This window comes from Martes martes, assembly GCF_963455335.1.
Source record: "Martes martes genome assembly, chromosome: 17".
In the NCBI taxonomy this organism is placed as follows: domain Eukaryota; kingdom Metazoa; phylum Chordata; class Mammalia; order Carnivora; family Mustelidae; genus Martes; species Martes martes.
In genome coordinates, this window is record NC_137905.1 from 47,252,990 (window position 1) to 47,277,060 (window position 24,071).

Below are 24,071 nucleotides of genomic sequence, written 5' to 3' on the forward strand. Positions count from 1 at the left end.
CCCAGCCCTGACCCCCCTCCCCACACAAGCCCCCTGGGACAGGGAGCTCAGAGCAATAACCCCGCCCCCAGCCCCGCCCAGGAGGGCCCCCTCCCCACCAGCTCCCCACAACCCCCACTAGCCACCTCCAGAGAGTTTACTACAAAAATAAAAGAACGGAAAGGAGCGTGAGCTGTGCAGGATCCGGGCGTCATGGGTGAGTTGGGGCTTGGGGTGGGAGCATCACCTGGGGAGTCGCTGGCAAAACCCAGGAAGGAAGGACTGGATAAAGGCAGTGGGACAGACCCAGGAAAGTGATGCCAGACAGTCATGGAGGGTTCCAGAACCCACTCCAGGGCCCCCACCCTATTCTCACAGACACAGAGCTCTCCTTAGATAATATATATTAAAAAATAAACCTCCAATTCAGGGTATAAAAACAGAGCAAAGGCACTTGGGGGTGGGGAATGGAGGGGTGGCCCCCCGACCCCGGCATTACTGTGATGGCCCGGGGCATGGCAGGGTCACTGTGGTCCCCCTGGGAAGGAAGCCCTGAGTCCCCCAAGCAGAAGGCAGGAGGGAGAGAAGGCCCAGGCCGACGGGAGGTTGCGGGTAGGCAGTGATCCCAGCGGGGCCCCCCCAGGCACAGCCCCCCGCCCCGGCAGCCCAGCTCCCTCTCCTCAGGCCCTTGGGGTGGAGATGCGGCGGCAGCTGTGCGGTGGCAGCGGGTGGCCCTCAGTCTTGCGAAAGGCCTGGGGGATGTAGGAAGAGGGAGATGGGGAGAGATGAAGAGAAAGGGGGAGAAACAGGGAGAGGGAGATGGAGGGGGGATGATGGAGGGCGAGAGGAGGGTGCAAGAGGTGGAATGGGGACATGCAGGGAAACTGAGGCAGAGGGAGAGAGCAGCAGGGGGCTGTAGAGAAGGGAGCCGCTGAGGCGCCCACTCTGGTCCCACCAGTTCTCCACTCACCTGCCTGGGGCCAGGGGCCTCAGGTACAGCCAGGCTGGGGCGCAGCGTTCTCCCCGAGCTGAGACAGGAGGAGTCGCAGGCGACAAAATTCCTCCTCCACCTCCTGGTTGGAGAGTCCGCAGTGAGAGGGGTCCCTCCACGGAGTCCGGAGTCTGCTCCGTCTCCCCCCACCCTTCTCCTCCCCCCCAGGGCGCCACCTCCAGCTGTTTCACGGTCTCCTCCAGGCTGAGCAGCTTCTCCCGAATCTCCTGGGTCTGGTCCTGGCTCTGGTCCTGGCTCTGGGAGCCGCCCCCTGGGACCCCATCCCCTTCACGGGGAGGCCCCGCTCCGCTGTCTTCCTCCGAGGGAACCAGGAGCTGCTTCAGGGACAGCACTGGCAGGGACAAGGGGACAGAGTCAGAAGCAGGGCTGGGAAAGAGGCTGAAGGCTGGCAGGGGGGGGATCCCAGAGGGGAAGGTGGGGGCCAGGCTGCAGGTGGGGCTGGGGGATGTGAAGGGGTGCAGAGGAGAGGCAAGGAACACGGAGGGTGGAGGGCGTCCAGGGAGAGGCTGAACGGAAGGTCAAGGGAGGGACAGAGGCTGTGGAAGGAAGAGGGGCTTGGGGCCACCGAGAGTGGTGATGCAGGCCGGGCGTGCTGGGCCTGGGCAGGAGGCAAGCTGGGAAGGGGGGCTAGGGGCAGTCCCGCATGGCCTACCTTTCTCCAGGGCCTTGGCAGCGAGCTGGCCCTCGGGACCGGGCCTGGAGTAGGGCAGGAGCATGCTAAGGATCCTTTCTGTCCGGCCTGGGCAGGAGGCAGAAGCCGGAGCGGGTGTTCAGCTGTTGCTAGGCCTCCTCGTGATGCCCGCCCCCCTCCGTGCCCCCTGCGAAGGCTCACCGTCCGCTGGGGGCATCTCTCGGCCACCACCGTTGCCGTTCTCTGAGCTGCTGAGCAGGGGCTCTCGGGTGCTGGTGGGGGGGGGAAGGACTAAGTGATCCCACAGCCCTGGCCCTGGGGAGGGGGCGGCAGGGAGACAGCAGGTGGGGGCCACAAACAGAAAAAAAAGTTGAGGCTGGGAGATGGAGACAGGAGCCTGGGTAGGGACCAGAGAGGCTGTGGTGGCGGCACACGCACACACAGACACAGACAGACAGACAGACACACACACCCCCAGAGCTCAAACTCCCCGGGTCTTCAGGCCTCCACTGTCCTCCCTCACCTGCTCGGGCTAGGCCGGGATTTGGAGCGAGAGGCAGGAGCGGGGACCTTCAAGGATCCAGCAGTCTCGGTGATGAGGGAACACCAGCTGGGGAGACAGGTCAGCGCCCCCGGGGCAGGCAGTCAGAGCCCCCAGATCCTGCGCCGGAGCCTCCCACCCCCCAGCCCGGGCCTCCTCGTCCACCCAAGCGACCCTCACTTCTTCCGTTCCGACACGGTCTGAGCCACCAGTTCATAGATCTGTGCCTCCTGGTCCCACGTAAAAAGGACATAAAAGGCTTTGTGATCTGTGGGAGGAGGGAGAAGGGGTTCAGAGCCAAGGTCACCCCCATGTGCCCTCCCCTGAGTGTGGGCTAGAGGCTGGGGCAGCCCCTGCTGGCAGCGGCCTTGGGCTCCTGCAGCTCACGCCATCCTTCACGTGCCTTGTCCCAAGGCCTCCATCTCACACCCCTCGTTCATCAGGCAGCAAGTCCCCAGTCTGGCTCGCCCCACAGACCCCTGCAGCCGCTGATGTACCTCTGCAAACCCCCACTCTGTACCCCCCTTCCCCGCTCCCGCTCCCCTACGGTCCCCAGGAGACAGCCAGGGGGGCATCTCCCAAGACTGATGAGAGCGGGCTGCTCCCTGCAAATCCCGGAGGAGCTGCTGGGCTCCCTTCCTAAGACCCACAACCCTCCTGGTCCCCTGGCTGCCTTCTTCGCCTCTGCTGGGGCCCCCTGGCATGCCCCCCCCCCCCGCCGCCCCGCGTGCTCCCCAGCCCTCCCGGACGGTCGCCGCCCACGCCTCGGGCTTGTGCCTCACCGGTGGCCACCTCGCGGGTGATGGCGGACGTGAGCCGCAGCACCGGCCGCAGCATGGTCTTGCCGTCGGGTGTGGGTGTCAGCGTTCGGCTGTGGGACTTGAGCAGCAGCCGCTCGTCCTGGCGCTGGAGCAGCAGCAGCAGGTCGTCCAGCAGCAGCACGTGGACCTCTGCAAGGCAAGGCCCAGGCTCAGCGGCCCCCCCCTACCCCCCAGCACCCCAGCCCCGGCCCCCGCGCTCACCCACAGCCTTGTCCTTCGTCACCCGCCACGTCAACGGGCCCTCATGCACCAGCTTCTTCTTGGTGATGTCCAGGTTCTGGAGGCAGGAGGGCGCACCCGGTCGGCGCAGGGCACGGCAGGGGAGGGGAGGGCAGGGCAGGGGTCAGGAGGGGCAACCGGCTGCGACTGAAGAGGGGCTCTGGGCGGAGGGGTGGCTCTCCTTCCCAGGGTGCATTAGCAGAGAACTCCCGGGGCAGGAGGGGCAGGGCTGCTGGAGAGCAGGGGCAGGGCGGGCAGGGCCACCTTGAACTCGCTCAGCATGGGGTCACTGCTCTGGCGTAGGTGGGACAAGTCCAGGCGCTTCTGATAATCCTTGAGTCGCTGCACGGGGGAAGGGAGAGTCACAGGGAGGACCCGAAGGCTGTGGCTGACCCACAGTGACCCTAAAGGGGACAAGCTGAGGGCAGGGCCTGGCCTCCAGAGAAGGGGCCCTGAGATAGACAAGACAAAGGCCCGCCCAAGCCCCGCACGTGGACGCCCCGTTGCCCTGGGCCCACGGCCAGGGCCAGGCGTACCAGCAGGTCCTCCATGTCGCGCACGGCCTGGTTGACGTGGTGCAGAATTTCTCGGCAGCACTCAGCTGCCAGTTCCACTTTCTCTCGTTCCGCCGGCTCTTCTGTGGCAAAGGAGAGACAGGCCCTGGTGACCCCGAGCCGGGAAGCTCCTGGCCCGCCCCGCCGCCGCCCCGCGGAAGCTGGGGCCCGGCGCGCTGGCACCTGTGTTCTGCCCGATGCTCTGGAGGAGCAGCGGGTACTTGGTCAGACGCTGCATCTCCGTGGGGATCATATCCTTCAGCTGCAGGCGGCGGCACCGGGGGCGGCTCTCAGCCTCCTACGGGCAGAGTGGCGCTGAGTGGCCCAGCCGGGGGGGGGGGGCACGCAGCAGGAACTGTGACACCAGCACCGCCTTCCCCCACCCCCGGACCCTGGCCTCCCCCTCACCTGCACAAAGGCACAGAACCGAGGCTCCTTGCGCTGCTTGGCTTTGAGCTGCTCTAAGGCAAATGACTGGCGGCTGCAGAAGCGGGAGGAGATTTTCTGGAACCAGCTGCCTTCGGCACCATCAAACTACAGCGAGATTCAGGCCAGGGAGGGTGTCTCAGGTGGGATTGGGAAGAGCCGGGCCTCACGTGGGAACAGCAGCCTCGACAGGCGCCTGCAGTGAGCGGCCCAGACCCCGGGGTCTTAATGGGAGAGAGGCTTGAGACCGGCCTCCCTGGGCCTGGATTCCAGGTCCCTGGCTGGAAGGAGGGGACCCCAGGGGAGGCAGGGATTGGGCGCCCTCACCCGAGCCAGCAGCACGTCTCCGATCTCCTCAATGAGGTAGCCACTATCCTGCCTGAGCTTCATCAGTCGATCGAGGAACAGGGCTGTGGAGAGCGGTGAGGCAAGGGGGCACTGTCAGGGCCAGAGCCGCAGTGTGCAGAGCTGAGCAGGAGGCAGTGGTGGTCGAGCTGCAGGTGTCAGATCCTGGGGGCCGAGGGGCCGCCGCCCAACCAATGCTATGCCCTTGTTGATGTGCCCCGGGAATATGAGCTCTGGGGGGGTCCGGGGCTGCCCCCAGGGCTAGAAAGGAAGCTGCCCATGGCAGGCACTCAAGGAGAATGTGCTAGGCTCCGGTTGAGCCACTGAGGCCTTGAGGAGGGAGCCGGCCGTGGGGCGCACAGCGGGCCACAGCCCTGCACTCACAATGCACCTCGATGAGCTCGTCCAGGCTGGGGAAGATGTTCTGGAGCTCCTCCAGGGAGAAGAAGCCCCCTTCTGCCATGGGCTGGTAGAAAAGGTCATGCAGCACCCGGAGCATGCGCACATGGGCGGCCTCGGTCACCAGCAGCTCTGCGGGAGCAGGAAGCACGGTTGGGAAAGGCGCGGGGGGTGGGGCGTGGGGGGGATGCACACAGTCTCAGAGGCAGGCTCGGGGTAGGGGGACAGGGAGGGATAACTCTCCCTGGGTGGAATCATTTGCTCCCGAACTAGCCACTGAGGATTCCTGATCCCACTGCTGGTTTTCCTTGGCTGCGGCAGCCAGCCCGGGTGACCAGTGGTCCCCTGTGCCTGGCACCCACGCCTTTCCCTGAACATGAGATTGTCAGTGCTACACCTGGGAAAATTCCAGGCGAACTGGGATGAGCTGGTCACACCACCATCAGCAAGCCTGCGGCTGTGTGTAGCATCCAGCAAGTCCCTTGGCCTTGGTTTCTGGAACAATGACAACCCTTTACGCACACGTTGATAGCTTTGGATCCAGGGAACCCTCCTCCCCCCGACTGCTGCGAGGGAGCATGCCTGGGTTTCAGGGGCCCCAGGAGTTCCTGGAGACTATAAACGCACAACTCCGTGTTAGGAATATTTTTCTGATGAGGGAAACGGCTGTGCTTTCCGCTACGGTACCACTAGCCACACACAGTCCTTCAGATTTTAATTGAAATGAGATACAGTTCTGTGGTCAGTGGTACTTGTCACATTTCAAGTGCTCAACGGCCATTACACGGCTGGTGGTAACCATGCTGGACAGCACAGAGGCTGCGTGTTTTCATTATTCCAGAAAATTCTACCAGATAACACAGCTTTCTATTTGGCTCCTATCCTTAGAAGGATCTGGAACACAAGAAGTATTCCCCTACGGCCCTAGAACTTCCAAATGAGTTCTCCTCTTATTATTAAGCAACTTGTAAATAAAACTTCTAAACCAGAGCTTCCAAAGAAGTGTTCTCCTTTTGCCAAACGCCCACCCTACACCCAGTTCGAGATTGCAGAGAAGAATCAACACAGAAAGGATACTTCCATCATCTCCCTGTCCAGAAGCAAGCGCTGATGATATACTGAGTATCTTCCGGAACCTGTCCCCAGGGCACTGCTTTTGCCTCTGAACGGTTAAGTCCACACTGGAATGTTCTTACCTGGCCCCCCACCACACTGAACACTTCCCATGAATCCCCTCAGCTCCATGACCATCTTTTGAGGTGGGAACTATTACTTCCCGAATAAGGAAACAAAGATTTCCTGGAGAAATACAACTTCACGTGGCCCTTCCAGCTCTTACCAGCTCTTACCAGCTCTGCCCTGCACTAGGAAAAAAACTCGCAGCAAATGTCACTTGGACAGGTGACATTCGACAGGTGACAGCCACATTCCTGTTCCATGAGTGGCTGTTCCATGACGTACATGACAAACGGCCCTCGGTGGTAACAACAGGCTGCCTTCAAGTCCAGCCCGTGGCCTGTGGCACACAGAGATGGGCAGCACCTTGTCCCTTTGCCAGAACTGGGTGGCAACCCCCGTACTCACCACTGATGACCTCCTGCCGCTTCACCTGGCTCTTGGGCAGGCTGTGCAGGGTGCCGACGGGGACAAGCTCCCGCCAGCCAGGGGGCTCTTCTGGTTCTAGCTCTAGTCCTGACCGTGCCGGGTCCCCTTCGTCTCCAGGCTCAGGGCTGTGAGACAGAGGCCTTGTTAGGGCCCCAGTTTGGGGCATCCCTGGGAGGAGACTTCCATTCCTAGTGTCGAAGCCCCGCCACCCACCCCCCGGCCCACCCCATGGCCTTGGCATTCAAGGCCTCCAGAGTAGGCCCCGGATCTCTAAGAAAGAAGAGTCCCACCCCTCTCCTGTGACCTCAGTGACTTCAGTGTCCAATACCCAATTCTCTCTAACTCTGGCAACAACCCCTCCCCCACCATCCTCCTGACTCTCCAGGCTGCCTCAGTAGATGGGGGAGGAATGACCTACGTGGCTCGTCGGGTAGGGCCAAGCACGGCCGTGGCAGAGCTGGGGTCCATGTCCACGTCACTCCGGGAGCGGCCCCCACCCCGGCCCTTAGCCCCGAGGCTGCCCCGGGACGGCCGGCGGCGGTCACTCACCCGCAGGCTCTCCGAGCGCCCCAGACGCCCCGATAGCCTGGACCCCGAGGCCAAGGACAGAGTCAGGCAGAGGCCAGGACAGAGACAGGGAGAGACCAAGACAGGGACAGAGACAGGGAGAGACCAAGACAGGGACAGTTGGGAGAGACCAGGACAGGGACAGAGACAGGGAGAGACCAAGACAAGACCAGAGGTGGGGAGATACCAGGTCAGGGACAGACAGGGAGAGACCAGGACAGGGACAGATGGGGACCAAGGTAGGGGAGACCAGGACAGATACCAAACATGCAACAGAAGAGAGGAGAGAGTCAGAAGGAGCAGTGGAACTTGGGACTTTGGGCTGTTGGGGCACTGGGGCTGGTCAAGAGGGACCGGGAAACTTGGTGGGGGCGGGGAAGGAAGCCCAGTCCGGAGCACAGGGTTGACCCCTCCCTTCCCTGAGGCAAGGGGCTGGGGTGGGGGGTGCAGAGCAGGGAGTGAGGGAGGGAAGATTTCAATACTTAGCTCTTCTGCTGGGAGGGTGATGTCCCCACCCACCCCTTGCAGGGTGAAGGGGAGGGGATGGCCCATGGGGAGAGGGGAGGGGCTGGGAGAAATGGGGGAGGGGCTAGCCCTCCCCCAACCCAGGGCCCACGGACCCACCTCTTCCATCTTCTGGGGAGAGAGGGGCACAGGGTCAGAGGAGGACCCAAATGGAACCCAACTCACCTCCCCCGCCCACCAAAGGGTCCCCAAAGCAGCGGCACAAGGACGGGCAGGGGGCAGAGCCTGCCCCCCAACTGTGAGGAGGACAGGGCCCCCAGGCTTGGAGCACAGAGGGTGGGGGGCTGAAGGACCGGGCACAGGAAGGCAGGGGCGGGAGCAAGGCGCAGGGCAGTGGCTCAGAAGAGGAGAGGAGGGAATGACAACCTGAAGGGATGAGGGGGGTGGGCAGGAGGACCAGGGAGACCGAGAAGAGCCGAAGAGGAGGCAGAGGAGGTGCAGGAGGAGAAAAAGAAGAGGAGGATAGAAAAGAGAAAGTGAGGACAGAAAGAGGAGGCAGAAGATGGATAGAGGTAGGAGCAGGGCAGAGTGGAGATGGCTCGGGGACAGCAGGAGCAAATGGCAGCGCGACCCCCGGCACACGCATAACCTCCCCCCTTCCCTGGCCCGATAAGCCCCTTCCTGCTCCCAGCACCCCTGCCCCCACTCCCGGCCTGGCCCCGGGCACCTCTCTGTGTCAGCACCCTCCTCGGTGCTCTCGGGGGGCGCCAGGGGCTCCAGGCTGGCCGGGCCCTGCGGCGGTGGGTCCCCCAGCTCTGGTGGGGCATCAACACCTGTGGGGTGGTGGGGAGAACAAAGCTGGCTGCCAGGCCCTTATGGCAAGACCCCCACCCTGGGGGCCTCAAGTTCCTCCTGTGGCGTGGGGGATGGGGGACAGACTCATAGAAGGGCCTCTGAGAACATGGCCACGGCAGCTGGGGTGGGGGCTGGGGGGAGCCACAGAACCAGGGAAGGTTCCACGTCCATTCCTCCCCCCGGCCCTCAGCCGGGACTTGCAGGGAAAGGGTAGACCCCATTTAGGAAGACTGAGGCTCAGACACGGCTTCCCTGATATAACCCAACTAAGCCACAGAGCTGGGACTTGAACCCAGAACTGGCCGAGCAGTTGCCTTAGATCCCTGGAGGGGACTGACAATATACTCTGAGAGAGTTCTGGGAAATGACGCCTTGGGGGCAGATGGGAAACGCAGTCCAAGGAGGGGGGCTTATGCAGCCCCAGGACAGAGGCTGGAGCCTGAGAGGAGAGCCGTGGAGCAGGTGAGCAGAGGAAAGGGGGGTGGTTTCTTAATACTACTGGGAACCAAGAGCAGGGCAGGGTAAGTGGAGAACTGAGTGGGGGGTCTCTTGGGGGCAGGGGGGCGCTTAAGAAACTCACCTGGTTCTCGGTCAGGGCTGTCTCCAGACAGAGGATGAGGAGAAACTCCAGGGACGTCCTGCCCAGGAGCCCCGACGTTCCGGTCCCGGGAGGGCACCCCCAGGCCTCCCCTCCTTTCCGTAAGGCCTGGCTTCTCAGCTGGGGAGACACCCAGGGAGCAGGGGGGAATGAGAGCCCAACACGTCTAATCCACTGCAGCCTGCACTCCGGCCCCATCCTCCCCACAGCCCAGGAGCACCCCCAGCCCCTCTCCCAGGTTCCCCCCACCCCCAGCCGGCTTCAGGACCATTACCATCAGCCTCGACTTTGAGGTGTCGGAAATCGGGGGCTGAAACGAGAGACGGGGCCGTGAGGCAGGGGCGCCGTGGGGAAGCGGGGCGGGCAGAGGCCAGGCACCTCACCCTGAGGCTCGCCCCGGTTCCAGCGGGCGGCGTCCAGTAAGATGCTCAGGCCTTTCTTGGTCTTGGTTGGCTCATCTGACCGCCGATTCCCCATCATCTGAGGGAAGAAGGGAGAGTGAAGGAGGGGGCTCTCCAACCCTGAGACCCTAACCGAGCAGAATCAGACCCTGGGAGGCCAGAGTCACGGGGCTCCCCAGGGGCCTCTGGGGGAGGGAAGCGCCAGGTTTGGGTGCTCAGGGGAAGCACCTTTTTTCGGAAGAAATTCCTCCCTGACTTCTTGTCCCCGCTCTTGGTCCGCACCCCAAGGTGGCGCATGTACAGGCTGATGGCGCTGACCACAGCGGCACTGTGGGGAAGGGTCGATCAGGGCCCGGAAATGCGCACAGATGCATGCACGTCCATGGCCGTGAGGGCACTGCTGTCCCCCAAGCCTTCCCCTCCGCATTCACTTCCCACCAGCCCCCCAACCGGTTCCAGGTGAGTGTCTGAGGAAGGGGGAGAGGGCTCCAGAGGACGGGGCCCCGATCCCCAGTCCTCCTCCCTGGGCCCTGGGGGACTAAATGCCTCTCCTGCCGTTCTCTCTGCTTCTCTCATCACCTCTTTTCCTCATCGGGAGAGATGGTGTGTCTGCAAAAAGAAGGGAGAAGTTTGCGACAAACTTGCTAAGCCTGGATCCCTATCTATCCAGCACAGATGTCCGGGGTGCTGCCCCTTAGATGCGGGGACAGAGAGAGGCGAGGCGGAGAGGGAGAGGGCCTCGGCTGCAGGGAAGGAGGAGCACAGCAGAGAGGAGCGTCTCTTGGGAGCTCGGAGCTGCAAGGACAGGACCCAAGCGCCAGGCCCAAACACAAGACCATGGAAAGCCCTGGAAACTGGGAGGGTGCCCCAAAGCTGGGAAGAGACAATGCAAAACCAGCTGAATTACAAATGCCAGGGCTGGGGAACCCAGAAGTCAGGGGAAGAGCCCAAAGGTTAAAGAACGAAACCTGAAGCTGCAGGGACCCCCCCAACCCCCACGCCAGGCTGGGGAGGGGGCAGGCCCCACTCACTGCATCTCCTCCAGGTGGGTCAGTAGCCGCTCGGCCAGGTGCCGCTCCCGGGCCTCAAAGCTGGCACGGTCCCGCCCAACCCAGGCCTCCAGCTGGGTCAGGTCGTGCTCCCAGGGTGTCATGCCCATGAGCCGCTTGGAGCGGAAGTCCTCCAGCAGCCGGCTGACGGTGGCCTGCTGGTTCTGCACCACGTCCTGCACGAAGTGCCGCTGGACATCCTCGGAGAGGAGGTCGGGTCGCGTGCGATCTGCAGGGACACGGGCAGGGGGCTGGGGGTCACTCCCACCCACCCTCAGACCCCCGGCGGGTGCGCTTCCTTGGTTTGCTGGGGCCAGGGGCGAGGACGGGAGTCTGCGCTGTCCACGGGAGCAGGGGAGCGTGGCCTCCCGCCCCAGGGCTCCCCTGCCGGACACCTCTCCCTCACCCACAGTCCCCTTCTCTCCTTACCGAGTTCAAAGGAGACAGAGGGAGGGACCGGCACCCGCAAAACCTGCTCAGGACAGAGAACAGGGTGAAGGTGAGGTCCAGGGCAGTGATGGGGTCACCACAGCCCAGGTGCCTGCTGGGAATGATGGTCTGAGGGGAGGGAGCCGGGGAGGGAGGGCCAGGCGGGCACCGAGTCTCCCCAGGACCAGGATGTGGGGGGACTGGGGCCCCTCAGAGGTGTCTCACCGCAGTCTTGTCCAGGAAGCTATGGTAGAAGTCGAGGAAGGCCTTCTTGGACTCTTTGGGACCCAGGGAAGCCAGCATGTCTGCGTGCAGGCAGCAGAGCTGGGGAGGCAGAGAGCATCACGTGTCCTCTCCCGCCCAGCCCCAAACCACACTCTCCCTTGAAAAGCCTGAGGCTCACGTCCTCTGGTTAAGAGCTCCTGGGTCTCTACCACTCCCACGCCCAGGCCCTTGCCTCTCCTGGCCTCCCCAGGGGCCAGTGTGACCATTTGCTCATTTTCTATCCTGTGAAGTGGCTGTGGTTTGGTTTCCTGCTGTCTCCTGCTACGCTGAGAAGCCCGGGGCCTGTAGCATGCTGTTCTAACCCTTGGTCCACGTTCACCTGGTCAGTCGCGGCACTGGTCACTATCGCCTTTTATAGATGAGAACACTGGGCTCAAGTAGCTTGCCCCAGGTCACGCTGCTAGTTAGTTAGTGGCAAAGCTGGGGTTAGAATCCAGGCAGACTGCTCCTCTAGAACCCACAGCCTAGAAATATTGCAAAAACCTGAGGGACACATGTGTGTGCGTGTGTGAGAGAGAGGGAGGGAGGTTCTGGTTCATCGGTGCCCCAGAGAGGCCCCGAGCACAGTGGGGGCTGGGCAAACAACCAGGTGGACCAGTGGGGCTCACTCATTCATTCACCACTCGTCCCCCGAGCTCGCCTGCCCTTCAGCCCCATGCTGGGCAGTGCTGGCACCACGCTGCCCGCTCCCACCTATCTTGGCTCCTGGGGTCTCTCGTTGGGTAAAGAACACAGTCCGTGTGCCAAGGCCTTACCCCGGTAGGGGTAGGACTCTGTTTTCCTGCCATAAACACTTCCAATCTCTGCACACCCCCGAACTCCATGACAAAACCCCACAAGAGGCCCATAAGAAGCAGCCCAGGGCCACAGCTATCTCCTGGCTGCCTGCCCAGCTGATGAGGCAAGAGGGCTGCAGGAGGCCAGAGTCTGAATGCGGGGGGCCACCCGGGTCACCTCAGCCAAGCCCCCGGCTCTGGCTGGGCTTGTTTCCACATTTGTAAAAGGACATGGCAGTCAGCACCCTCCCTGGGCTGAGTTCAGGAGCCTGAGTTCTAGAAAGCTCAGGCTCGCTAGGGGGACCTCCTTGCCCAGAGGGGCACAGCCTCCATTTGCAGGGGAGGGGCAGCCACTCTTCTGGAGAGAAGGCATTTTCCCGATTTCCTGCCCATTTCTGAAGCTCCAGGGTCAGTCGATGCACCCCTCCTTCTTGGAGCCCCAGGCATCCCAGCCCAGCAGCTCTCTCAGTGTCTGGCTGGGGGGGGGATGTACCCTGCTGTGCACTTCCAGTACGGTCCAGTGCTCCGGGCTACGCCCTAGTTGCAGCCTGGGCTGGGCCACCCTGGGTCTCCCTGCGATGAGGACCTTGTCCCCAGAGTGCCCCCCTCCAGCCTGCGCAGTGGCCTCTTCCTTCCTGAGTCACGAACTGGGCTCTCCAGACCCTAAAGGGCAGCACAGCCACCCCTAACAGGGCCCAGGAAATTTCTGCCTTGTATCTGGGATAGTGAATTCTGCTCGCTCTGCCGTGCGGGCTGCTTGCGGTGGTTCCTTGTTTCTGGGGGCAGCCAGACCTGGGAAGACCAGGGGTTTCTCTCCCGTGGCCCTGGGCCCTGAACGATGGACGGGTGGCCCCTGCCAAGGCCGCAGAAAAGGATTCCACTTCCATGGTCAGCGGGAGGGGCCATGGATGGGTGACACACCCACGGGCAGGGAAGGGGGGCGGGGAGCCTGGGGGCTCTGCTGGCTTCTGGGGTCTCCACTGCTCTCTGCCTGACCCTGCTGTGAGTACCCTCCCCCCTGCACTCGCTCCTTGCGGACATTTCCACGGGGCACCCACAGTCTTGCCTGGGTCGCATGCCTATCGCTCTGGTTCTCTCTTCTAGAGCTCACGCTGTGTGCTCTGGATCTGTTTCCCGGACCCTCCCAGCTGGGCTTCTCTGGCCGGTCTCACTGAGCGGGGTGGCCGATCCAGGCCTCAGCCCTCCCTCTGCCCACGCAGCCCCGCTCTCACCAGGGGTCCCGGTTCAAACTGCAAGGCCACGTGCTGCAGGAAGGCCATGAGGTGGGCAGGCCGCCGCTTCACCTGCTCCAGGCTCTGGAACTGGCTGTTGTGCTCCTCTGCGTTCTGAGGGCGGAGCGTGAGGCGGTGAGACAGAGGGGAGCAGAGCGGCACCTTGGGCTTGACCCCTCCCCTCCCTGGCAGCGATGACACCGTAATAGCCGGGGCTAGGGCTGGTGTCAGGGACAGCAGATGAGTCAGCAGTACAATGGCGGGTTATGAGGACAAGCATTAGCACAGGGAGTAGGGATCTGTGCTGCGATTAAGGGGGGCGGTGAAAAAACCCGGGGCTAGAGTTAAAAGGGTGGGAGTCCACGCTATAATGGGACACCAGGGATGGGGCGGGAGGGAACAAGGATTGTGGTACCCAGATTACAGAAAGAGGGACAGGCAGTGAGAGGAGGCGGGGGCCAGCATCCCACGGGGGACCTGAGGAGGGAGGGGACACTGAGGATGGGACTTGAGGGCTGGGGCCCATGGAGGCTGGGACAGAAGCTTTTCCACCCCATCTCCCCCTCACCGTCTCCAGCTCATTCTCAAAATCCTCATCCTCAGCCCCAATGATGCTGACTGGCACCAGGCCAGGCCGTGGTGGTCCTGGGGCCTATGGAAGAGGAGGGATGGCTTCAGCTGGGGGAGCAACGCCAACTCACAGCCCCCCAGTCCCCTGCCCCTAGGCTCTCTCCACTCACCAGCCCACGGGCGATGTCCTCTGCCTCCATGGGCTCCACAGGGCTGGGGAACAGGAGGGGCCACGGTTAGGGGGAGCAGGAGACGGTGGCACAGGGCAGTTACTCACAGATTCCTGGCCCAGGTGTGAAGGTGAGTAAACAGTGTCCCCCGCCCCAATCCCGGCCTCCACAGCTCAATGGAGCCTCTGTGTGGCGACAAAGAGCCCTTCAGAGGCCAGCCAGGGCGGGGAGCCCAAGGACAGGGAGCCTTGGGAGGGTGGGGGAAGTGATGGAGGCCCAGGAGCCGGGGTCCCTAAGAGAGCTGTGGCCATGAAAGCCTGTAATTTGGGCTGTCTAATGGGGAACAGGCTGGAGGCCTGGACTCCTGGGTCTGAGGGCCTGGACTCCTGGGTCTGAGGGAGGAGGGGCTGGAGGCCTGGACCCCTGGGTCTGAGGGCCTGGATTCCTGAGTCTGAGGGAGGAGGGGGCTGCAGGTTAGGTCTGAGGAAGGACAGGCCAGGAGCCCTGACTCTTGGGTCTGAGGGAGGAAGGTCTGGGGGCTCAACTCCTGGGTCTAAGGGAGGAGGGGCTGCAGGTTGGGTCTGAGGAAGGACAGGCTGGGGCCCTGGATTCCTGGGTCTGAGTGAGGAGGCACTGGGAGTGTGGACTCCTGGGTCTGAGGGAGGAGTGGGCTGCAGATTGGGTATGAGGAAGGAGAGGCCAAGGGCCCAGACTTCTGAGTTTGAGGGAGGAAGAACTGGGGGCCTGGACTCCTCGGTGTGAGGAACAAGAGGCCAGGGACCTAGACTCCTGGGTCTGAGGGAGGAAAGGCTGGGGGCCTGAACTCCTGGGTCTGAGGGAGGAGGTACTGGGGGCCTAGACTCCTGGGTCTGAGGGAGGAGAGGCTGGGGGCCTGGACTCCTGGGTCTGAGGGAGGAGGTACTGGGGGCCTGGACTCCTGGGTCTGAGGGAGGAGGTACTGGGGGCCTGGACTCCTGGGTCTGAGGGAGGAGAGGGCTGCAGGTTGGGTGTAAGGAAGGATAGGCTGGGGGCCTGGACTCCTGGGTCTGAGTGAGGAGGCACTGGGAGTCTGGGCTCCTGGGTCTGAGGGAAGAGGGCGCTGCAGGCTAGGTCCTAGGGAGGCAGGGCCTGGGGGCTAGCAGAGTTGGGAAGGTTAAAGGAAAGGTAGAAAGGAGATAAATGGGGTGTGTGGGGGCTGCTCTCCTAGACCTGACAGGCTTGGGGCCGGATGTTGCCTCTGAACCCACCAGCCCCACTTCCTGTGACAGGAAATCTAATGGCAAATCCCCCAACCCCCAACTCTCTCCACATAAGAAAACAAAACTCTGAACCTCCTTCCCAAGACCCAGAAGTTGCTTTCCCTCGGGGACCTGGTATCTTCGCCTGCTTCCAATCCCATAAAACAAGGGATGGTCCTCAGCCAGCTCATCCCCAAGGTGTGTCTGTCTCCTTTGCCCTGCCTCCATCTGTCCCGCTGGCCCTCCTTCCGTGGCCAGCTATCTGTCCTCTGGCTGTCTGTCCCTTGAATGTGCTTGAAGTCTTTGCCTCTCTTCTCCTGGTCTCCTTCCCTCTCTCCCTCCCTTCAGACCTGTCTCACTTTCCCACCACCTCTGCCCTCCCTCCCCTCTCAGCCACCTTGCCCTAGCTTCCGGTGCTGTCTCTCCCCTCTGTCAGTGTCTGTCTTCCCACATCTGGTTCTGCAGCCACCTGAGTCCTCAAGTCACTGTGTCATGCACTGTCTCTCACTCTCCCCCATTTCTCCCTGGCTCTCCCATCGTCTCCATTAGAGTCTCTGCTTTCCTGTGTCTTCCCACCACCATCTTCTCGGTTCTTAATTAGTCTGACTAATGCCACGAGAGCCCGTGTCAGGCGGGAAGGAGGTGGGGAGGGGTGGACCAGTGGGGTGGTGGGGGGAGGGGAGGGGGTTCCCCCCACAACCCAAAGCTATTTACAGCCCCGGTTGCCTGAGGCTCACCCTTCTGCCTCCTCCACAGGCCTCCTCCCTAGCACTCAATAAATGGTGGGTAGGATTTTGTTTATGACCATGAAACAGTGATGCTTTCTGGAGTGTCCCTGTGTCATCCCACGGGTTCCCCAGAGCACACGACATTCCCTTTCTCTTCCATAGAGCGCCTCTGTCCACCTCCAAGCTCGGGTGATTTAAGATTTGAGCACTGTTAGATCTTCACGTAAATAAACTTGCAAACCGGCACCAAAAAAAAAAAAAAAAAAAGCAATTATTTATTACAAAAGCTAAACTTACCTAGCACTTAACAGCGTGCTAGGCATTGCTCCAAGTGCTTCTCACATCTGAACTCACTCAACGCTCACAACCACACGCACCCCATGCAATTAGTACTCCCGTTGGAGACAGAAAACCTTCACCAGGCCACTGGCAGCAACTTCTGGAAAACATGACCGCACACATGGAAGGTCCATGCTCACCCCACTGGGGGGGGGGCAGGGGGGGAGTTTCAACAGAGGCAGGGAGATTCCAAAAAGCGCAAAGGAGAGGACACATGTCATGTGAGCAAATGCTCAGGGCCAGGCAGGCCCCAGTCATGCACCTGACGCCTATTACCTCTGCATTCCTCATCACGGAAACAAGAATCAGTGGCTAACTGTTAGTGTGCGCTAAGTGTCATAAAGTATATGCCAGGCATAACATTATTGTTTTACAGGTATTAACTCACTGAATCCCCTAAATGACCCCTGGAGATCCGTTTTGTAACTATCTTCATTTTACAGAAGAGGAAACTGAGGCACAGTTCTTAAGAGACAGAGCGAGGATTCAGACCCAGGCGGTCTGACTTCAGAGTTTACACATTTAACTATCAGAATGTGCTGCTTCAGAGCACAGGGAATCCCACCCCCCACCCCAACCTTAGGAAACTAAAATCTGAACCGAAGTTGAGGCACGTCTGGTCCCTTGATGGTGTCTGGGAAAGTCAGGGGTCTGTGGGCACTGTGACTTGGGCAGGAGTGCGGGCTGCTGCTCAGGCTGCTCCACAGAGGCTTAGGGCTCAGAGAGCATTCTGGAAGGGAAGGTGGGGGGTTGGCTGCTTAGAAGATAGACAGTGAGGGGGTACCACAAAGGGTATTCACACACTGAGGCTGTCAGATGGGTTTGTAGGCAACTGAAAAGGCCAACCATCCAGCAGCAGGAACACTGTGTCCATGGGACTGGAGGTGGTGGCAGTCAGGGAAAGTTTCGAAGGTTCTTAGAGGTGAGGGTCTTAGAGCAAAGCAGGCACCAGTTGGGGACTATATGGGCACCTGGATTCTATGCAAGGTTCGGGGTCTATAAGACACTGAGTGGATGACCCGGGTCCCCAAGAACCTCCAGCAGCCGTAAACGACTAAAAATACAGAGTAGTCAAGGTAAGTTCACAAGGGGCCCTTGGAAAGTGTAAGGCTCCAGATTCTCTTCTATTGGCAAGTTCAAACAAGTGGATCTACACGGAGGATCACACCGGATCATGATTCCCTATGTAAAGCAGCCAGTCTAGGGGACCTATGGAGACTTAAAACGGGAGCAAAATTCTATAGGCGCATGTGGTGGTCCCAAGACCCAGGAATCTAGGGGGTGCTACTGACCGATGGGGACCCCACATCTGTAAGAAGCCGAGTTTCCGGGGGGGGGTAGCAGGAAACTGGTAAGTCTGTAGGACCTTGTAATTTATATGGAACGTGGGGCATCTACACCAGCCCCAAATCCTACGTGGGACGTGGCGGGTCCACGCGGGCCCCAAATCCTACTACAAGGGACGTGGCGGGGCGCACGGCCAGGGATGATGGGGCGGACCTGCGGAGTCAGGGTCTGACGCCAGGCGGGGGCCGCGTCCCTCACCTGCTCCTGGTCGTAGGAGAATCCACCGCAGCAGCCAGAACCGAAGCCTCTGCGTGCCGGCTCCAGAGTTCCCCACCCCCGCCTCCGAGTCGCTCTAGCTGCCCCAGCGTCTACCTTTGCTTCCAGCTCCACTCCTCCCGCCAGCCGCTCTAGCCTAGCTGCTGCCTGGTTCTTGCCCGGGAGACTCTACTCCTCCCGCCGGCCGCTCTAGCTCTCCACTGCGCCACGCTGGCCAGAAAGGGCCGCTCTGGCCTGCATTGGAGGGCCGGCGTTTCCGTATCTCGACTGCCCCTGTCACTCTATTGTGCCCCGCCCCCCGCCCCCGCCCCCCCAGTCAGACTAGAGAGTCGTTCCAGCCCCCCGCCCCGGCCCAGGGCTCAATCCGAGATCTCCGAGTCGCCCCTGGCCCTTAGTCTCCGGCCTGGGTTCCCCACCCTATCTTGCCTTCCTAACTCCGGAAACAGCTGAATTTCCAAGGCGGACACTAATTTTCCCGGCACCCCCACCGCCCGGGCCGCACACTTTGTGCCGGGACTGTAAAGCAAAACTCCTGGGTGCCAGGGTACCTTTCCCCCTGACATGCAGTGTAACCTGGAAAAAGTAATTACTTCTTTCCGAGACTCAGTCTTCCCGCCTGTACAATGGGGGAAGATCTCCAGCTCTGTCATCTACAACCCAACTCTCAGGGTATTTAATTAATGGCCCAGAAAAAGAGCTTTCCAAAAAATGCTTTCAAACGCGCTCTGCAACTTTCAGCTTCACAGGGGCCTACGGCGTAGTTATTGACGTTTTTCCTTTTCGGTGGCCCTAAAGCAGGTGGGGTTGGAGAACGGTGCTTGAAAGCACCTGCAAGTTCAAATCCCAACTCCACTCGGTCTCACGGTGTGTGGACCCTGGGACGAGTCGGTTCCGCTCCCTAAGCCTCAGTTTCCCCACCCGTACAATGGGAGTGATCATCCGTCCTCCGCTGGACAGTTGCGAGGCCTTGACCCCGGCCTTGCACCCTTCATCCCCACTTACTGGGCACTCGGCAGGTGTTAGTTCTCCTCTCTTTGCTCCCCTTGACAGATGGGGAAACTGAGGCCCGCGGAGGGGCGGCCGCTGGCTCTGAGGGGCGCCAAGGAGGCCCCGGCACTGCCGGCAGCGCCCCGGCCCCCTCCCTCCTCCTCCCCACTTCCCCTGGCAGCCGAGGGGCGGGAGGCCGGGCGGGGCCGGGACCGTGTACCTGGAGTCCGGCGGGGAGGTGACCGGCGGGGCGCCCGAGGTCGGGCTCGGCGATCCCGGGCCCTGCGTCCCGGCTCCCGCTTCCTGGCTCTGGCGGGGCAGGAAGTTGGGGCGTTTTTCCGGAGGCCCCCGCCCCGCCGCCCCTCCCCGCTTCCTGCCCGCGCCCCGCGCCCGCCCGGCACCTCCGCTTCCTTCCCCTTCTCGCCGCCCGCCCGGCCCCTCCTTTCCCCGCTCGGCGGGGGACCCGCCGGCCCCGGCCCCGCCCCGACCCCGCCCGGCTCCTCCCGGCTTTGTCCGTCTGTCTGTCCGCGCGGGTCGCGGGCTCCACGCTTCTCGCCTCCACCCGGTGTCCGCTATCGCGTCCCCGGCGGGATGGGGGCCGTCTCGCCGCAGCCTCCCCTGCTTTCCGTCTGGGTCTCTTAGTCTTCCTTTCTTTGCCTCGCCCTGCGTGTTTCTGTCCGCGTCCCTCTCTGTCTGCCCCTCTGGCTCTCCTTTCTCCGTGGGGGGTCTTTTCCTCCCGCTCGCGGCCCCTGCTTCTCCGCGCTGGCCCTCCCCTCTGTCGCATCTCTTGTCTTCCCCTCTCCGGGTCTCAGTATCTTTCTGCATGGCTGCCTCGGTCATTTCCCCAACCACTCCTTTCTCTAGAGTCCCAGGGGTCAGCCTCTCCGTGTCCATTTTTCTATGGACCTTTCTTTCCCTTCTCTGTCTCCTGCTTTCTCTCTGTCCCCCCCTGATTCCCTGTCCCTTCATTGTCTTTCTCTTCACTTGCTCTGTCTCTCCATCACTATCTCTCTGTGTCTGTCTGTCTCTTCCCCCAGAAACCCTGCGTCCCTGTGCCCCCCACCCCAGTCCCCAGATGACAGCCACAGATTCTCCCCAGATGCCCCTGCTGCAAGTCCATTCCCAGAAAAGAAAAGGTGTGGCCTGGCTGGAGTCAGCACGGGGTACCAGCCCCACCAGACAGGCGCCTGTGTTTGTGGGACTGAAATATGAATAAATAAATATGGTCACCTGCCTCCTTTCTGTGTCCCCTGCCTGCTCAGGGACCTAGCCTAGGGTGAGGCGCTTCCCCAAACACTTCTTATTTCTGTCTGGTTACCTGGCCCCAGGTGTAGGGAGTGGGCAGGGGTGGGGGTGGGGGGGTCGGTGGGGGCAGGATCCTGGGTTTAAGAGAGAAGGGGCCGGAGGCCTGGACTCCAGGGTCCCACCAGAAGAGGGGAGCATCCCCATGAGATCCACGACTCCTGCCAAGGTCTGCAGTAGGGAGGGATTTATTATCACTAAGTGGCCATGACAGAGCAGGGAGGGGGAGGGGACACTAACGAGGCTCAGCAATCAGGTCCCCTGGAGGCAGCGATTAAGGGCTCATTACCCGCTGGGTGTGGGGGGGAGGCTGGGAAAAGCCGCGGGAGGAGGGCTGAATTGGGGTATGTGCAGCGGGACGAGTGTAGGCTAGGAGGAAGAAGAGCAGACACGCTCAAGGGGGAAGTTGAGTCAGGACACTCCCGGGAAAGATGATGAAAAGAGAACCGGATGGGGCGGTGGGGGCGGGGGCGAGGAGGGGGACACCAGAGCTGGCAGCCCAGCCGGCCAGGGCAGCCCACAGGGTCACGGCTTCTCCAGCTGGACATCCCCGTCTCCGATGTGGAGGCTGCCCACGTCCTGGTAGGTGCCCTGGAGGCCTCGGGAGATGTCCTCATACATGGAGCAGTCATCCAGGTTCAGGCCCTGGGGTGAACATGTGGTGAGGGGCCTCAGTGCCCTGATGCCCAGACCCTGCCCCCAGACAACCCCAGGGAGGACCCCCATGAGAACCTCAATGCACATGCCCCTTGCCTGTCCCCACCCACCGCTCACCTCATATAGGTTTTCATCTTCGTAGTCATCTGGGGCGTCCACCCCAAACTTCATATTCTGCCACCGTTTCTGGGAGGGGGTGATTGGGAGCTTCAGTGAGAGGGTGTGTGGGAAAATATGTTTCCCCCCGCCCCCCCCCCCGAACAACACTCCAGGGTGCCGAGAGGTGCTTTACCAGAGAGGGTAAGGACTGGGCCCAAAGCCACACAGCAGGTGAGTGGCAGGTGTCTCTGGGTCCCGGCCTTACTGCTTTTGCACAAAAAACAGCTCTCCTAGAAATAGCAGTGGCTGGACTGTCACCTAAGGCAGGGCTGGAGCAATTCAGAGACTCCAGGAGGACAGCCAGTCCCCAGTCTTCCCTGGCCACATCTGAGGGCCCCTGAGCTCCTGGGGGGGGGGTGGCTAGAATGAGACACCATGGCTGGGGGTGGGGGGCGAGAGTGAGGTACACCTGGCGGTGGGGGGAGTGAGGACAACCCTGCAAAGGGACCGAGCAAGGATGCGCCTCTGGGCCCCGCGCCCTTTACAAATTCAGGTGTCCCTCAGTCCTGTGAGGGTGCTGTCACTCTCCCACTTTAGGGGGACCTCCACGTCAGAGGGCCCCAGTCCCTAGGGGCTCACCCTGAACAGCAGCAGGGTCCCAGGCACCACGGCGCAGAAGAGCAGGACGATGCCCTCGGCTGTGATGAGGTTGTTCTTGGTGGCCTCTCCCATGTCCAGGAAGGGTCTGGGGAGCCGCTCTGAGAGGAGGGGAGCCGCTCAGAGCACGAGGGCCTCCCACCCCCAACCCGCCAGGGATCCCAGCCCTGTTCCGGCAAGACCTAGACCACCAAAGCCCCCCACCTGCAGTGAGCATGAGCGGGAAGCAAGGATGTCCACAAGGGAGGGGGGCACCGGCTCCACCCCCACCGCGCAGGTGGGGCAGGGGTGGGGTGCGAGGGGGCGGGCGCCGCTGGCTGGCTCACCGCGCACTCGGATGTAGGTGCCGCAGGAGTACTGTTGGTTGACTTTCTGGTTGAGGCCTTTCTCCTCCACCCGGCACCTGTACAGGCCTATGTGGCTCTTGTTCGTGGCCTGGATGCTCAGCTCGCTGCGGGGGCCCTGGCCGTAGCTCCAGAACATGTCGGGCCAGGTGGCATTGTCTTGGATGATGCGCCACCACGTGACATTGAAGGTGCTGTCGCGGCTGCTGTGGTTGTACAGGCACGGGACGTGGACCTCCTCCCCTAGGCTCACGGTCACCGAGGGCGGGCCCTCGTCCACCCACAGGGCCTGGCACCTGGGGACTGCAGAGACGCGGAAGGGTTGGGGATTGTGATGGGGACCCAGGGCCCAGCAGTGGCAGCAGCCCAGGGTGCGTGTGTGGGGAGGTAGGGGGTTGAGGACACTCCCCGAGGAGGAGAGGGGGCTGGGGGAGGGGGCCCATGGTGCTGGGAGTGAGGTTGCCTCTGGGGGGAGAGTAGTACTGAGGGGAGCAGAGAGAGGGCACACCTGTGGAGGACGGGGACGAGGACACCCCCATGAGTGCCCCCCCCACCTCTCCAGTGTGCCTCTTGCCACCCTCCCCACCTGTGCTCTGTGCTTTGGCCCCACTGAACTCACAGGCATTTGGATATTTGGCTTCCTAGTGGCAGAAGTGCCCCTGTCCAGGGAGCTCTGTCCAGAATCCGTTTGGGCCTCACCGCCTCCTGGAGGCCTTCCAGGCTCACTTTCCCATCAGTCCCCAGCCCCACCTGACACCTGGTCCTTTTCTGGTGTAATCTTCACAAAAGCCTTAGAGGTAGGGTCTCTCATTAACCCATTTTATAGGTGGGACAGCTGAGGCCCAGGGAGGGCAAATTTGTTGCCTGGCATCATGAGGGCAGCAAGAGTGGTTGGTGTTTCAAACCCTGAGCCTTTGGGCCCGCCTTGCCCTGTGACCTCAGGCCCACCCCTCATTGCTTCTGTCAACCTGGGGGTCAGGAGTGACCTCAGCTGGCGGCTGGGCTGGGGGTTAGGGGAGGGCCTCAGGAAGGTGGTTGGCTGCTGAGGAAACCCCCAGCTTCCAGCCCCCCCAAGGCCAGCCCATAGAGCTGGCTTGGCCGGCCTCTTCTGGAGGGAGGAGGTGGGAGGTGAGGAAGAGAGGAGGAGGAAGAGGTGGGGAGAGAGGCAGCAACCTCAGCCCCAGTGGTCACAGCCCCACCAGCTGGCATTGCGTGGGGTGGGGGTGAGGCAGCCCGGAGGGCAGCGTGGATGAGGCACCCCCTTCCCCAGCACTGAAAGGGGGCTCCCTATGCAGTGGGGTGACTGAGATTCAAGGCAGAGAAAGAGAAAGCGGTTTCTTCTTACTGAAGCTGAGTCCTACCCCCCAAGTCCCCTTCCTGCCCCCAGCTCTGAAGCTCAGTCAAGGGCAACCTTAGTTCCTTATTTTGACCTGTGGGGTTGAGGGGGTGGGGAAGTCGTCTGTCGTCCCTGTCTCCTTCCATGTGGCTGTGGACGCCCCTTAAACTTTGCTGAACCCCCTCCGGCCTCCCCTTGGCCCTGCAGCCTGCCCGGGAAGGCTTCTTCAGGGGCTCTCCCAGCACCGCCCCCCACATCTGCTGGCTCCTCGCCCCCTAAGCAGGGCCTTTCTCTCTGCCTGGGCCCTCTCTCCAGCCTCCTCAGTCCTCCCCACCCCACTGCTCCCCACCTCCTCCCCCAGCACCAGCCTGTCAGCCACGTACCCAGGCCAACAGCAGAGATTAGGAAGAGGAGCACGATGGTGGCACGCAGCGCTTGGAGGACTCCGGGACCCCCAGGCATCTCTCCCAGTGGGTTGGTTGGTCTGGGCTGCAGCAGTCCTGGGGTACCAGATTCCACCTCGGCTGGCCCGAAACCCCGCCCTATTTCCTGCCCAGCCCTGCCGGAGATGGGCTCCAATGGCCCCACTGCTGGGCCCTTCGGCTCTGGGCCCCTGGGGCAGCCCCTGCCCGTGAGCTGCAGGCCCCGGGTGGAGAGAAACTGCTCCCTGCACCTGTGGCCACAATTCCCCTGAGGGGAGGCTGTTGGGAGGGAGGGGAAAGAGACCAGTCCTCGCAAGGAAGCCCCAGGGAGCCAGAGTTTGAGGTGCCCCTGCCTGCAGGCGGTCTGTTGGGGTGGTGGTTCTGAGCCTGCTCTCTGCTCCACACTGGCCTTAGGCAGAGCTCATGTCCTCTCTGAGCCTCTATGCCTTCACTTCTTGGCGTTGGAATCA

The 24,071-nt window shown here is 62.0% G+C and overlaps 2 protein-coding genes across 5 annotated transcripts; both read right to left on the reverse strand.

Moving 5' to 3' along the window:
• Nucleotides 1-367: 367 nt before the first annotated feature.
• Nucleotides 368-19,135, reverse strand: ARHGEF1 (Rho guanine nucleotide exchange factor 1). 4 transcript variants are annotated; one of them, XM_080828292.1, is made up of 30 exons: nt 19,005-19,135; nt 13,930-13,972; nt 13,758-13,841; nt 13,190-13,303; nt 11,122-11,220; nt 10,897-10,939; nt 10,450-10,696; nt 9,998-10,027; nt 9,647-9,746; nt 9,401-9,497; nt 9,292-9,327; nt 9,000-9,137; nt 8,292-8,397; nt 6,951-7,118; nt 6,512-6,657; nt 4,913-5,059; nt 4,511-4,593; nt 4,166-4,291; nt 3,941-4,055; nt 3,740-3,840; nt 3,468-3,545; nt 3,186-3,261; nt 2,946-3,113; nt 2,344-2,431; nt 2,146-2,232; nt 1,824-1,894; nt 1,644-1,730; nt 1,147-1,322; nt 950-1,052; nt 368-731 (listed from the first exon to the last, which is right to left on the reverse strand). In XM_080828292.1, exons 2-29 carry the CDS (start codon nt 13,957-13,959, stop codon nt 969-971), a joined length of 2,925 nt encoding a protein of 974 aa, XP_080684418.1. In that variant the 5' UTR covers nt 13,960-13,972; nt 19,005-19,135; the 3' UTR covers nt 368-731; nt 950-968. The 4 variants fall into 4 exon arrangements, with proteins under 4 accessions (XP_080684418.1, XP_080684417.1, XP_080684420.1 ...); XM_080828291.1 differs by lacking the exon at nt 19,005-19,135 and adding an exon at nt 16,193-16,334; XM_080828294.1 differs by lacking the exon at nt 6,951-7,118 and having other exon boundaries at nt 19,005-19,133.
• A 1,121-nt stretch (nt 19,136-20,256) lies between these two features.
• On the reverse strand, nt 20,257-23,669 carry CD79A (CD79a molecule). Its single transcript, XM_080827810.1, has 5 exons — nt 23,563-23,669; nt 21,826-22,146; nt 21,482-21,600; nt 20,861-20,929; nt 20,257-20,731 (listed from the first exon to the last, which is right to left on the reverse strand). Exons 1-5 carry the CDS (start codon nt 23,639-23,641, stop codon nt 20,612-20,614), a joined length of 708 nt encoding a protein of 235 aa, XP_080683936.1. The 5' UTR covers nt 23,642-23,669; the 3' UTR covers nt 20,257-20,611.
• Between the last annotated feature and the right edge of the window lie 402 nt (nt 23,670-24,071).